The sequence below is a fragment of the Myxocyprinus asiaticus genome, chromosome 1 (genome assembly GCF_019703515.2).
Source record: "Myxocyprinus asiaticus isolate MX2 ecotype Aquarium Trade chromosome 1, UBuf_Myxa_2, whole genome shotgun sequence".
NCBI classification, from domain to species: domain Eukaryota; kingdom Metazoa; phylum Chordata; class Actinopteri; order Cypriniformes; family Catostomidae; genus Myxocyprinus; species Myxocyprinus asiaticus.
The window spans coordinates 53,077,353-53,092,570 of record NC_059344.1 but is presented as its reverse complement, the minus strand read 5'-3'; the positions used below and the strand labels follow the sequence as shown (position 1 = coordinate 53,092,570).

General features: G+C 44.4%; 1 protein-coding gene across 1 annotated transcript in view; it reads right to left on the bottom strand.

Moving 5' to 3' along the window:
* LOC127441263 (pyruvate carboxylase, mitochondrial-like) overlaps positions 1-15,218 on the bottom strand; it is a 235,469-nt gene that overhangs the window by 205,258 nt on the left and 14,993 nt on the right. The window contains exons 6-7 of the mRNA XM_051698466.1: positions 3,425-3,542; positions 2,668-2,819 (exon numbers count right to left, since the gene is read on the bottom strand). Coding sequence (XP_051554426.1) covers positions 2,668-2,819; positions 3,425-3,542 — 270 coding nt within the window. The remainder of the gene's footprint in view (positions 1-2,667; positions 2,820-3,424; positions 3,543-15,218) is intronic.

Genomic DNA, 15,218 nt, shown 5'->3' with positions numbered 1-15,218 from the left:
AAACCATGCCATCATACTGCTCAGGAAGAAGACGCATTCTGTCTCCTAGAGATTAATGTAGTTTGGTGCGAAAAGTACAAATCAATCCCAGAACAACAGCAAAGGACCTTGTGAAGATGCTGGAGGAAACAGGTAGACAAGTATCTATACCCACAGTAAAAAGTCCTATATCGACATGACCTGAAAGGCTGCTCAGCAAGGAAGAAGCCACTGCTCCAAAACCACCATGAAAAAGCCAGACTACAGTTTGCAAGTGCACATGGGGACAAAAATCTTTCTTTTTGGAGAAATGCCCTCTGGTCTGATGAAACAAAAATTTAACGGTTTGGCCATAATGACCATCCTTATGTTTGGAGGAAAAAGGGTGAGGTTCTGTTGCGAGCCAAAGAACACCATCCCAGCCATGAAGCATTGGGGTGGCAGCATCATGTTGTGGGGGTGCTTTGCTACAGGAGGTACTGGTGCACTTCACAAAATAGATGGCATCATGAGGAAGGAAAATTATGTGGCTATATTGAAACAACATCTCAAGACATCAGGCAGGAAGTTAAAGCTTGGTTGCAAATGGATCTTCCAAATGGACAATGACACCAAGCATACCTCCAAAGTTGTTGCAAAATGGCTTGGAGTGGCCATCACAAAGCCATGACCTCAATTCAATAGAAAATTTTTGGGCAGAATTGAAAAAGCATGTGCGAACAAGGAGGCCTGCAAACCTGACTCAGTTACACCAGTTCTGTCAGGAGGAATGGGCCAGAATTCCAGCAACTTATTGTGAGAAGCTTGTGGAAGGCTGCCCAAAAAGTTTGACCCAAGCTAAACAATTTAAAGGCAATGCTACCAAATGTATCTACAGTGGCAAGACAAAGTAAATGAACCCTTTACATATTGAATACATCATTCAAATATTCACAGTGTAGGTTGGAAAAGTATGTGAACCCCTAGGCTAATGACGTCAACAAAAACTAATTAGAGTCAGGAGTTGGCAAACCTGGCATCCAATCAACGAAACGAGATTGGAGGTGTGGGTTAGATTGCCTTTGACTTATAAAAAGCACTCAAACATTTTGAGTTTGCTATTCACAAGAAGCATCTGCTGACATGGACCATGACATGCAAAAAAAGAGATCTCAGAAGAACTAAGATCAAGAATTGTTGCTATACATAAAAAAGAGTTAAAAAGTAATCTCGAAGAGCTTATATTCAGATATTCATCCATCCACAGTTAGTAAATTTGTCTATAAATGGAGACAATATATTACTGTGGCTACTCTCACTAAAAGTGGCTTTCCAGCCAAGATGACTCAAAGGGCAAACTGTATAATGCTCAATTAGGTAAAAAAGGAACCCTAGAGTGACAGCAAAACTTGAAGGAATCATTGGAACTGGTTAACATCTCTGTTCATAAATTTACTATTCACAGGCAGGACACCATAAAGGAAGTCACTGCTTTCCAACAAAAACATTGCTGCATGCCTGAAGTTTGCTAAAGACCACCTTGACACTCCACAATGCTACTAGGAAAATGTCTTGTGGACTGATGAAACTAAGGTTGAATTGTTTGGGAAGAACACGCAGCACTACATATGGCATAAAAAAGGCACCGCATAGCATACCAACATGAAAACATCATCCCAACGGTGAAGTACTGTGGAGGGAGCATCATGATTTGGGGCTGCTCTGCTGCTTCGGGGCCTGGACCTCTTGCCATCATCAAGGGAAAAATTAATTCCCAAGATTATCAAGATAATGTCAGGGTGGCTGTGCACCAGCTGAAGTTAGGTGGTGCAGCAGGACAATGACCCTAAACATTGAAGTAAAAACCTTTTGGATTGGCCTAGTCAGATCCCAGACCTTAACCCAATAAAGATGCAGTGGAATGACCTCAAGAGAGCTGTTCACACCAGACATCCTAAGAATATGGCTGAGCTGAAGCAGTTCTGTAAGGAAGAATGGTGCAAAATTCCTTCTGAACCTTGTGCACGTCTAATCCGCAGCTACCAGGAAAAGCTTGGTTGAGGTTATTGCTGCCAAAGGAGGATCGACCAGTTATTAAATACAAGTGTTCACATACTTTTTCCACAGAACTGTGAATGTTTTATGAGTTGTGTTTGATAAAGACATGAAAGATTATAATTGTTTGTTTGTTGTTAGTTTAAGCACCATTGTGTTTGTCTATGCTTGTGACTTTGATGAAGATGAGATCATATTTTATGACCAATTAATGCAGAAAACCAGTTAATTCCACAGGGTTCACATACTTTTTTCTTGCCACTGTATGATAAAAAAACAAAAAAAAACAACATTAACTCATCAATTGTTTCACTCCTTCATTATTGCCTGTACTTGCCAATATGCTAACACTTCACTGTGATTGAGCACTGAGTGCTAGCTTATGTTAATCATTCAGTACACACATTCTGCACAGGAGTTGGAGAGCTCTGGGCCAGGGTGCCATTCCCTGAGGATGTGTGTGTGACCAGGCATAATGAAGTGATAGAAGGTATATAACTTTGAGTTGATTGATACTTTCATGCTGTCTCCAAGGCAAGTTCAGGAGACCATGCTAAGTATGTTGCTAAGAGAAAAAAGTGTGCATGTGTGTGTAAGCTTGGTCGTAGGTTTTGTGTACGTGTGTCTATCGTACATATCAGTGTGTGTGAGTACCTGCTTAGCCAAGATGACCGAGTCAGAGGTCAGACTGTCTCTGATCTGAGGATCTAGCTGAGCAGCAGGAGCGATCTCCACAACTTTCTGATGTCTTCTCTGGATAGAGCAGTCCCTCTCATACAGATGAATAACGTTTCCGTATTTATCACCTGAGAGACAGAAAAAGAAAAGAATAAACAAAGAGAAGGAGATGACAGGACAGGGAGAAAGGTTTCAGTTGGCCTGTCTTAAATCTATCTACTACAGTAGAACCAGCTACCTCTTTTTAGTAAATATGCAGTGTTTTGCTGATATTCTACTTAAATTTTAAGTTAATTGAAGAGAGAATATCACAGTTTGTCACTATGTCTACATGGGTTTGGGATTAGATTCATAGAAGATAACAAGAAGACAGTCAGAAATTAAGCAACATGAATAAGAAAGAAAGTATGAGTATGTGTATCTGAGAGAGAGAAAGAAAGAGACAGCATGTGGTTGGTGTTCCCTGGACAAACACAGAATCATTCTCTGTTAACAAGCTCAATTCATTTCCAGCTGTATGTTATCGACAATACGCTGGGTTCCAGACGAGCAAATCACATTTAATGAGCCAAAATACTCAGCTATAATAGTTGCAATACACCAGAGAGAAGCTTATAGATCATGGTAAGCATAGTAAGCAAAGGTGCGGACACATCCTTAAAAATTAAGACAAATTATCTTGAAAGTGATGGTGAACACATACAAAAGAAAACCCCACACAAATTATACTCACCAAGAATTTGCACTTCAATGTGTCGTGGTTTCTCAATGAACTTTTCAACAAAGAGAGCACCATTGCCAAATGCAGCCAGAGCCTCTGAGTAAGCTCTCTGATAATTCTCCTCTAATTCCTGTAAATCAATCACAAATTCAGTTTAGTATTACTATAATAAAATGGTGAGCAAAAATGCTCATGGTTAACATGACTTATTAACAAGCATAAATAATATAATGTATATGATTTTTATTCATTAAAACAGTATACTTGTATTACACAATTAGTTCTGTTAGATTTGTTCGTCACTATTCGTAGTAGGCCTGCTATTTAAATAATAATATAACCTTTTTTCCCCATCTGGATAACAAATTTAAAGCTGGCCATAGTTTGGAAGTGGAAGAAGTCCTTTGAGTTAAATGTCTGATTAACTCAAATGAAATCAAGAATAGCAGAGAATAAAAAGACAAGCAACCTATTCTTGGTGAAAAGCAACAGCACTTCTGCACAAGACACATTTATTTTCATTTCTCTCCTGTGTAGTAAGTGAAGATACAAAATGAAGTGTCTTCAGAAACCCTGGGGCAGAACATTTAACACCCTCTTTACAAGACTACAACTGTTGTCTCTCAATGTCTGGTAGACACAGGCAATATATACTAAACACTTTTCACAAGTGGCAATAAATATAGCAAATGGACTATGTACAGCTAGCAAAGTGTCCGTAAGATATACAGTAGCATTGCCCTGAAGTTGTTACTGTCACACGTGCATGTCCGCATGTGGAAGACAGTGAGCATCTATTGTGCTGTGATGCAATGGATAAACAGTCGTAAAATAAAACAGTATCCACAGACATAAAATAAACAGTAAATACAATCCTGATCTTTACTGAGGATGGGGGAGTTAACAGGTTTATTGGGCTAGGGTTGTGAAACATTGCAGGCATTGTGGAATATTTTTATCAAGTTAAATATAAATTCATCAAGCATAATCAGTGTAAATATAGCCATTTTATTCTTTCTGATGGTCAAGCATGGATTTTACTGTGTGTGTGGGTGTGTGTGTAGAGGCCTGTGGGAAGGAGGCCCCTGAAAATGGAATGTGTGATCACATATGGTACTCATATATGTTAAACTTGAGTCTCATGTTTTGACACTAGAGAAAATATAGGATAAGGCCCCGTAAAGAGGTTACAGATGAGAGGGTCCTCTCTCATAGTTTAATGTTCTCTAAACAGACTGAAGACACAGAACAAAATGCATGGGGTGTATTGGTCACACCCTAGGAGAATATGTGTATATAGGCCTGTTTGAATACAGAAAGTCAGTTGTGCTGGGAGCAACTCAGCTTTGCTATCTCTGATAATAAAGTCTATCTTCTGGCATCAAAACCCCAAGACTTCAAGAGTGATGTTTCACAGAGGTGGCAGAAGCCACAACAGTATTTGACTAAATGGTGCAGGGTACTGCTGGGAATTATGCCAAGCAGTGCTGTTAACTAGCCTGAAAGCCAGTGGAAAATGCCTGTATTTGTTGAATATTGTGGCCCTTGCAAGGATGCTCCTGAGCCCTCAGGTGGAACTGAGATAAGCAGCACATCAAAACTTCTTATTCCTGAGAAAGTAACATTTATATGCCCTTCAAGTGGAGTCGGAAATATCGTAATTATGAGTTCCGAGCATAAGCATGACCTAGCAAAGTCATATTTATGAGTGGGAAAGTTGGAATTCCAGATGATACCTGATTTCTGAATTAAGGCTTTGGAAGGGGCGAGTCTACATGAAAGATGATGGGAAGCAATGATTTTGCAAAATTATTTTAACTTCTGTTCTTTATTTCAAACATATTAATTTGTTATATATGACAATCAACTAATGACACACTCTTAATAATTTGTTAGATACCATGCATTAATAATTCATATATGTTGTGTATAAGTGATGCAGGTTTATTCACTTATGTTTATTCAATGGTACAACAGAAAAAATGCTTTTGCCATCTTTCATTGTGTATTTTTTTACGTTTGGCTTCTTAAAAGGCTAGATCTATGAAGAACTTTGTGCTGTAGTAGTAATATAATCATAAACAAATTGGTTATATAGATATGAATGGTGATGACATGGCAAAAAATCTCACCCACAAAGCATAAACGAGACGGAGTTTAACGCAGTTCACAAATGGTCAAAACACAAAATCGACTAGAGCATACATTTGAGCCAGGGCTCAACATTAAGCATTGAACAATTTACTTGTCCAGAGGACAAGCACTGTCCGGATAGAAAAAAGGACATTTAAGTTTCATGCTCAAGTAACATGTCAAAGTTTATGTTGTATATTTTTCTAATATTATGACCAATGCCCAACATAATAGTGTATACATGCAATCAACTAAATTCTCTGCAACAGAAATGTTAACTGCACTGGGTAAGGGAGGAGGCTATTGTCACATGACAAACATGTTATGTATGGTAGTCAAAAAAGGAAAAAAAAAAAGGAAAAAAAAAGCCTCCATCGCCACCATTAACAGCAGGGATTCTCATAGTTCTATGGAATGAGGTCTACTTTTTCATCATGTTATTGCAGCAAGATCTACCATGTACAATAAAGGCTATACATTATCACAATACCAAAATTTAAGTAGTTGGTTGTGAAATTTGACGTTTCTCAATACCAGCTTCAAAACCACAACGAATTCCGTAATTAATATGTTAATTACGGAAGAATGGTTTCAATTTCATAAGTAATTATTCAAGACTAGTAAACGGTCAGTAATAAAATAATAAAAAACAGCAATGAATAGAAATAGATAAAAAAATAATAAACAAAAAATACAAATTAAGAAAATTCAGTGCTTTTTAACAGCTTTAAATGTTTTTAACAGCAGTATCAAGTATTCAAGGAAACATTCAGAATGAAATGCAACATAAAACTACTACTGGACTTTACTGTATGATTATAATAATTTTTAAAGCTACTAAATTTATTCAGTCAAGAGCAGTGAGTGGTTTTCTCTTTTTCTTGTTATGGTTATTTGATTATTATAATGACACACTAGATGGCAGCAGGAATATTAGCTTACATTTACACTCACAAGTCTGACATTTTAATGCAAATCCACTTTTTTCTCTGCTGTTTACGATCACTTTAGACATCACTCTCTGTGTTTACATGAATACCTCACCAAGACGGGCATTTTGGCAGAATTTTGAAATGTATTTGACCGTTCAGGCACGCATTAGCATGAGCATGTTCAGCATACACACATATGCTGCCTGTCAATCAATCAGGGCACATCTGTTACTAGATCGCTAGCGAATTATACAATTATGTGCTCTTCATTACTTTCAACAGCAGAATAAGAATAAGAGTTTTTTGACTGACTGGGAGTGACAGATGCTTTGCCGAAGCAATTGCGCAAAACACAAAGTTAGAGAACGTTTATGCTATTATGAGAAGTGTAAAAATATTTTCGGTTCATTATGAAACTGTGGCAAGCCACCACAGTCTAGGTAATTAATGGGAAACACTGTCCTAGTGTGCTTTATTAAACCGCTGAAGACTGCAATCTTAGCATAGATGAGCTGCTTACTTTAAATAAATCCAACCACTCATCCACTAGAAACTCCACAGACATTGAGAATCATACACGTTGTATCAGATGACACAGCAGAGCACTAATCCACTGTGAACCATGCAGCACATGTCAAATATATATATATATATATATATATAAATCACAGCATTTGCACTTTAATCTCAGCTCAACTTCATTTATATAGCATTCAAAACAATAGAGTTGACCAAAGTGCTTCACAGTAATACAATTTTAAACATAGCATTTCAAAATTACCACATACACAAACATCAGTAATCTAAAATACAGACACTTCAAAACCATGTCCTACATTTCATTTGTCAGACACAAAGGGCAGTGTAAACAGATGAGCTTTCAGACATGACTTAAAAACTTTCAATGATCACACTGGGCCATGTCGGAACTGTTTATCCGGAAAAGTGAACTTACGGCAAAAAACACACGGCATAATAAAAGCACAATTCAAAATAAAAGCTTGATGCCTGAAATTGAAGAAGTTAAATAAAAATATATTACAACTGTATAGTAAAATTCACTGTTATAATAACAATAATAATAATAATGAATCAAAATATCACAAGCAACATACGATCTAATTACACATGCAAACACAACAATGACTAAAGGTTTGCATAGCATGCAGACATGTTTTAGTAATGAGATATAATTTCATAGAATGAGTTTCATTCTGTACCATTTGAGTCATCATTGAGTCTGTGTCAGGTACTTGGCACCATCTCGTGGTGGCCATATGTAATTGTAGTGATTGATCACATGACTCTGCCCAAATATGGAAGTTTATCACAATTGGTTGGAGCAATCTGAACCCAATCCGATTGATTTAGCTCTCATGATGCTTTGGCATTTCCAATGACATCATCTCATCCAGGAAAGTTAACAAGTTTTTAGCCAGATGCTGTGTGCACTATGCACATTGTGCTTCATTTCAATTATCTAATGATCTATGCATCAGATTACCTTGTGTGTGGGCACATTTGAAAGGCAATATGTAGTGATATGTGATATTTTATGTTCTGTTTATTTTCCCTAAAGTTATAAGCGAAAAAGTGACATATGAGTGCTCTACTCTTTCCACTTCCACACCATGTATGTAGAGGGCAGCTTGTTCTGTTATCTTGAACCTTCTGAAGTCCACAATGATCTCTTTTGTTTTGTGGTGTTGAGGGTCAAGTTGTTGACCCGACACCATCGGGCAAGATGGCACACCTCCTCCCTGTACGCTGTCTCATCATTGGGTAATATCAGTCCCACCAGGGTGGTGTCATCTGCAGATTTAATTATGGTGTTGGAGGAGTGGGTGGGGGTACAGTCATGTGTGAACAGGGTGTAGAGAGCTGGACTGAGGACACAGCCATGCAGGGCTCCTGTGTTTAGGATTATGGTAGAGGAAGTGTAGTCTCCAATCCTGACATTCTGTGGTCTGTTTGTTAAAAAGTCCAAAATCCAGAGGGGCTGAGGCTGAGGTTGCTGATTTTTGTAACCAATTTATATGGTATTATAGTATTGAAGGCAGAGCTAAAATCAATAAAAAAGCATCTTTAAATATGTTTTCTGGTGCTCCAGATGTGTCAGGGCTTTATGCAGTGCAATTGAAACTGCATCCTCCATTGATCTATTGGCTTAGTATGCGAACCGAAGATGGTCAAGGTCGGGGGGGGGGGGTGACTGCCTTAATGTGTGCCAATATCAGTCTTTCAAAGCACTTCATGATAATGGGGGTTAAAGCAATTGGCCTGTTGTCATTCAGACATTTTGTTGTTGATTTCTTTAGCACTGGGATGATGGTAGATAATTAAAAAAGGTAGTGATGGTAGCCTGTCGAAGTGAGTTATTGAATATGTTGGTAAACACATCCGTCAGCTGTTCTGCACACTCCTTCAAAACCCTTCCCTGCACTCCATCCGGTCCAGCTGCTTTCTTGATGTCAATTTTGCACAGGGTGGACCTTACTTGATGGTGGTGTAGAATGAGTGCTTGCTCATTCTGTGGTGGTGCAGTAAAGGTGGTAGGGCTATTGTTTTCACCATCAAAACGTCCAAAGAACTGGTTGAGGACATCAGGGAAAGCAGTGTCAATGTTGGACATAAGTCTGTTGTCACACTTGTAGTCAGTAATTGCCTTAATCCCTTTCCTCATGCTGTGGAAGACATTGTTGTTAAAATGCTCCTCAATGTGCTGTTTATACTTGCGCTCTGTATCCCTGATGCCCTTCCTCAGTTTACCCTGTGCATTTTTGAAGGCCTCTGTGTCCCCAGATTTAAAAGCAGTATCCCGAGCCTTGAGGAACGTCTCCTAGCAACCCAACTGATAAGCAATGCTACAACATTAGCATTTGTGCTACAGGTGTACGATTATCTAGAGAGAGCATAATGTACCATGTTTCAAACACCTGTTTCTGCAGGCGTTTGTTAAACAAGCTTTAATATCATGTAATGTAGGAACTTTGACTAATTTGTCGAAATTACTTAATAAAAGTGCAGCATGTTTATCACTTACTTTGTACATCTCCCTGAGTGCCGACATGTTTGTGTGACATGATGCACCTGCATCTTGGCGAAATCGGTGTTGAAAATTTCCGCACAAGTTTCCTAGTTGGAATTCTGACTTTAAGTGGCATTCCATTGCACTTTTCCTAGTAGGTAGTTGGAAAATCAGACTTTCCGAGTTGAATGGAACGCAGCAGTAGATATTACTTCCTAAATTTTTGTCTGTGAGTAAAACAAAATAGGCAAAGGTATTCTACTCTTTGAGAGCTTTCCAACAACATTACACTATTTGATGAGTTTGATGTTTTTACTGATTACAATAATATGTACAGTGCAAAATTATTAATAAATTATCAAAATGTAACACTTCTGATTTGTCTGCAAATTTCAAAGCACTTGTTCAGTTTTGGTCATGATGCCTACATGCATTATAATTAGAACTTCCATACCTGCCAACACTCCCGATTTTACTGGGTTCTCCCGATTTTCAACCCCTCCTCCCACTGTAGGCTACTCCCGATTTACAATTTCTCCCTTTAAACTCACGATTTTCTGCATCCACACTTCGCTCATACGGGATCATCCCTTATTTAAATATGAAATGATGTGTCCCATATCAAATCAATACGGGACGCGATTTGTCCCATAAGCTGGTCAGATGGCGTCATTGCGAAATTCTTCCAGATCATTAATTTAACACTGATATAAGTTGGAATTTTTTTTTATACGGTGGGTAAGGGGTTGTCTGAAAAGTCCACATATTGTGCTAAAACATGCTAATACTGTGGAGGATGTGATAAGGGGCTGTCTGAAAAGTCCACATATTGTGTTAAAACTGTGGGGTTCCCTATCTTTCACTCACTTGATATTGTGTCGATGTAGTGACACTAGGGGTCACTCTTGGGAGCCCCAAACACCTCTGATTTTGAAAAAAGGCCAGTGGAAATTGGCGAGTGGAATTTGCATGCTGGAGAGTGGAAAGGAGCTGGCTCGCAACCACTCATTCAGATTTTCTCTTCGGAGCCGAGCGGTTGTGTTCAGCGAGCTGAATTACTCAATCCATTCACCTCGAAAAGCTGTTGAAGTTACGGTGCATTACAGCAGCTTCTCCCCCTCTTGCACTGGTGAAGTGCAGAGAACGCCCCTGGGAGCTTCAGCAGCTAATAGAGTACATTCTTCCTACTGAAAGAGTATATTTTCCCTTCTAAAAGAGTGGCATTAATGGACAGCGTCTTTTTAAAGATGACTCTCCGTTTGTGTGTATTTCCTGGTTGCGGTAGTTACCTCTCTGCATCCGATGGCCACGATCGCGGTCTTACGTGCTTGGGCGCTGCCCACGTGGAGACAGCGTTCGTGGACATGTCATGTTCTGACTGCGAGAGCGTGACCATGGCAAGGTCGCGGTCGCGGTTTTTCCTTCGTTAGAGGGAAAGACCACCCCAGCGGCTCCCCGCCTCGGTCCTTCTACCTACGGGTTTGAGGCTGTGTCGGTTAGCACTGGGGCCCAGTGGACCCCAATGGGAGCCACTCCGCCAGGTAACTCCCCATGGACCTCCCATTCCCTTGCCCCGCTGGGATGAGACCACCGGCTAGTCTCAGGGCGGGTTTGCGATCTCGTTTCGGTGCTCGCAAAGTGGATGAGCTCGCGATTGCAGCATTGGAGAGCGGGCTGTCCAGTCTGACGCTGAAGACTCGACTGGGCTCCCACCTTCGGGTGTGGTCGCCCAGTCGCAGCCTGACTCGCAGCTGGAGTGGAACCCTCCACCCCCCTGAACCCTTGCAGCCTGACGATTGGTTCCTGGGCCCGGAGCACCGCTCACAGTCCCTTTCTTCCCGGAGGTGCATGAGGAGCCCACAAGGTCATGGCGGGCACCTTTCACTGCCCAGACCCGGTCTCTGAACTCCTCCGCTCTCACTACCCTCGATGGTGGGGCTGCCAGGGGGTACTCAGCGATTCCCCAGGTGGATAAGGCGGTTGCGGTGCACATGTGCCCACAAAACGCCGCCACCTGGCGGGGCCGCCTGAGACCCCCATCCAGTGCCTGTAGGGTTACGTCGTCTCTGGTGACTAAGGCCTGCGGTGAAGCTGGACAGGCCGCCTCCACCCTTCATGCCATGGCTCTCCATGCAAGTGCACCAAGCCAAGGCGCTAAGAGAACTGCACGAGGGTATTTCTGACCCGGGATTGATGCAGGAACTGCGCTCGGTGACCGACCTCGCTCTCTGGGCGATGAAGGTCACGGTGCGGACTCTTGGGCAGGCGATGTCCACCCTGGTGGTCCAGGAGTGCCAACTATGGCTCAATTTAGTTGAGGTGTGGGAAGCTGACAAGGTACGGTTCCTTGATGCCCCCGTCTCCCAGGTCAGCCTGTTTGGCAACAACGTCGAGGACTTCGCCCAGCAGTTCTCAGTGGTGAAACAGCAGACGGAGGCTATTCAGCACATCCTGCACAACCTTGTATCTCATCTGCTCGTCGCCAAGGGCGTCTTCCTGCCGCAACAACACCGACTCTGCCGCAGCCTGCCCCGTGGCCCGGCACCGGCGTGGAGCCACCCGCAGGAAACAGACGGCACTCGTCTCATGGCCGGTCACCAAGAACCCGAGGAAGGCCTCGAAGCGCCCCTGAGATAGGCAACCCAGGCACGTGGAGACATGCTGCAGGCCTAGAGATGGTAAGCAGACCACTCCATCCCCCAGTGGAGGGCCGGGAGGAGAATCCTTTGCTTTTTCATTGATTCACCGCATGCCCGAAGGGCCTACACGTTCAGAAAAGGAGCGGTTTCCTCATTCCCTGGGTCACATATCCGATGCTCACGGCCATCGTTATCACAACCACCAGCCACCGTTCCTTTATGGCAGGTATGGTACCCCCCCCGCACGCAGTTGTGGCACAAACACGCCCACCCCAGGTTGGTTCCGACGGACTGCAGGGACAAAATTTCTCCTCCCCTCCCCGGCCGATCCTATGGTGGGTATCAGGAGCCAGGTAAGTGCTTTGATGCCTCAGGCTCCGCCCCGCCGCAAGGCCCCACCTGCCAGTATGTCCGACGAGATTGTCCCCTTGGTCCCCCTCACCCGGAGCTTGGACGCGTGGCTTGCGCTTCCCAACCCATCGCGATGGCTGACCCGAACTGTCCGACTCGGCTACACGATTCAGTTTGCCAGGTGCCCGCCCAGGTTCAGCGGCATCCGCTTCACCTTGGTGAAGGGCGAGAACGCTGCTACCATGCGTGCGGAGATTGCTACCCTTCTACGGAAGGGTGCGATAGAGCCTGTCCCTCCGTCCGAGATGAAGAAGGGGTTTTACAGCCCCTAATTCATCGTACCGAAGGAAGGCGGAGGGTTGCGGCCAATCTTGGATCTGCGAGTACTGAACCGGGCTTTGCACAGACTACCGTTTAAGATGCTGATGCAAAAATGCATTCTAGCGAGCATCCGGCATCAAGATTGATTCACGGTGGTAGACCTGAAGGATGCGTACTTCCACGTCTCGGTTTTACCTCGACACAGACCCTTCATGCGGTTTGCTTTCAAGGGCCAGGCATACCAGTACAAGGTCCGCCCCTTCGGCCTGTCCTTGTCCCCTCGCATCTTCACGAAGGTCACAGAGGCAGCCCTTGCCCCGCTAAGGGAAGTGGGCGTCCGCATCCTCAACTATCTCGACGACTGGCTAATCCTAGCTCACTCTCAGGTTGTGTTGTGTGCGCACAGGGACCTGGTGCTCACGCACCTCAGCCGACTGGGGCTTCGGGTCAACTGGGAAAAGATCAAGCTCTCCCCGGTTCAGAGCATCTCTTTTCTCGGCATGGAGTTGGACTCAGTCTCGATGTCGGCGCGCCTCACGACCGAGTGCGCACAGTCAATGCTGAACTGTCTGAAGGCATTCAGATGGAGGACAGCGGTTCCACTGAAACTTTTTCAGAGGATCCTGGGGCATATGGCATCCTCAGCGTTGGCCACACCGCTCGGGATGATGCATATGAGACCACTTCAGCACTGGCTTCAGACTCGAGTCCTGAGATGGGCATGGTGCCAAGGGACACATCGCGTGGTCGTCACGCCGATCTGTTACCGCCTTTTCAGTCCTTGGACCGACCTAGCATTTCTACGGGCAGGGGTTCCGCTAAAGCAGGTCTATGGGTGCGTTGTGGTTATGACAGATGCCTCCAAGACGGGCTGGGATGCCGTATGAACCGGGCATGCAGCCGCCGGCTCTTGGACTGGCCCGCGGCTGCGTTGGCACATCAACTGCCTCGAGTTGTTGGCAGTACTGCTCGCCCTGTGGAGGCTCCGGCCATTGATCCAGGGCAAGCATGTGTTGGTCCAGACGGACAACACGGCGACGCTAGCATACATCAACTGCCAAGGCGGCCTACGCTCCCGTTGCATGTCACAACTCACCCGCCGTCTCCTCCTCTGGATTTAGCAGCGCCTCAAGTCACTGTGAGCCACTCACATCCCAGGCAACCTCAACACCGCAGCGGATGCACTGTCACGACAAGTTACGCTTAGGGGAGAGTGGAGACTCCACCCCCAGGTGGTCCAGCTGATTTGTAGTCGATTCAGTTGAGCACAGGTAAACCTGTTTGGTTCCTGGGAATCCTCCCACTGCCCACTTTGGTACACCCTGACCGAGGCACCCCTTGGTATAGACGCGCTGGCACACAGCTGTCCCCCTAGGCCCCGGGACTATGCAAATATGCGTTTCCCCCAATGAGCCTACTTGCACAGACCCTGTGCAAGGTCAGGGAGGACGAGGAGCAGGTCGTCCTAGTAGCACCCTACTGGCCCACCCAGATGTGGTTCTCGAACCTCACACTCCTTGCGACAGCCCCCCCCCCCCGCAAATTCTCGACGCGAAGACCCCCGGAGATGTGCAGTCAGATCGGTGCTTTCCTTCCTGCAGGAGAGGCTGGAGGGGCAGCTGTCCGCCTCCACCTTGAAGGTGTATGTAGCCGCCATTTCGGCACATCATGATGCAGTAGATGTTCAGGACGCTCAGGACGTGCTGCCCCCCGTGGGGCTACAAGCCCACTCTACTAGGAGTGTGGAGCCTTTTTGGCAGACATCTGCAGAGCAGTGGGCTGGGCAACACCCAACACCTTTGCAAGGTTCTACAGTCCTGTGTATTGTCAGGTATAAGCAGGTGAGTTCCGGGACAGCTGGCCAGGTGTACCGCTTGCGCATAGCGCCTTTCCCCTCCCCTGAGGTGAAGACGTGCTCTTTTGACTCCCAGTCGTGTTCACTAGTTGCGATCCCTGGATGACTTTCCTCCTTAGCCCTGTGGCAGGCGAGTTTGCGGAGAAACTCGCTGCTGGCCCAGTACATGTGCTAACTAAGCCCTGTACAGGGGTAGGTGCTCCACATGCGCTGGTTCCCCATAGGTGACCCCATGTGATATATGTGCTGCTAAATCATTTCCCTATTGGTAAACTGCATCTTCCTTGGTCACTGTGTTTGTAGAGTTCCTCCCCTCTCGGGTAGGACCTACCATGGGACTTCTCCACATGACATACTTCCGACAAGACTCGGTAAGACCATGTGACGTATTTCCACTCGAAATGCAGGGTGTGGTCTCCGCTGTGTCTTCCCCTTGGGAGTGACACCCCCCCGACGTAGACACTTATGGCCCCCAGCCGGTAAACAAAATTCCACTCTTTTTGGGGAGAAAAAAGAGGAAAAGAGGCCACGGCTGGGCTAGCCTGTC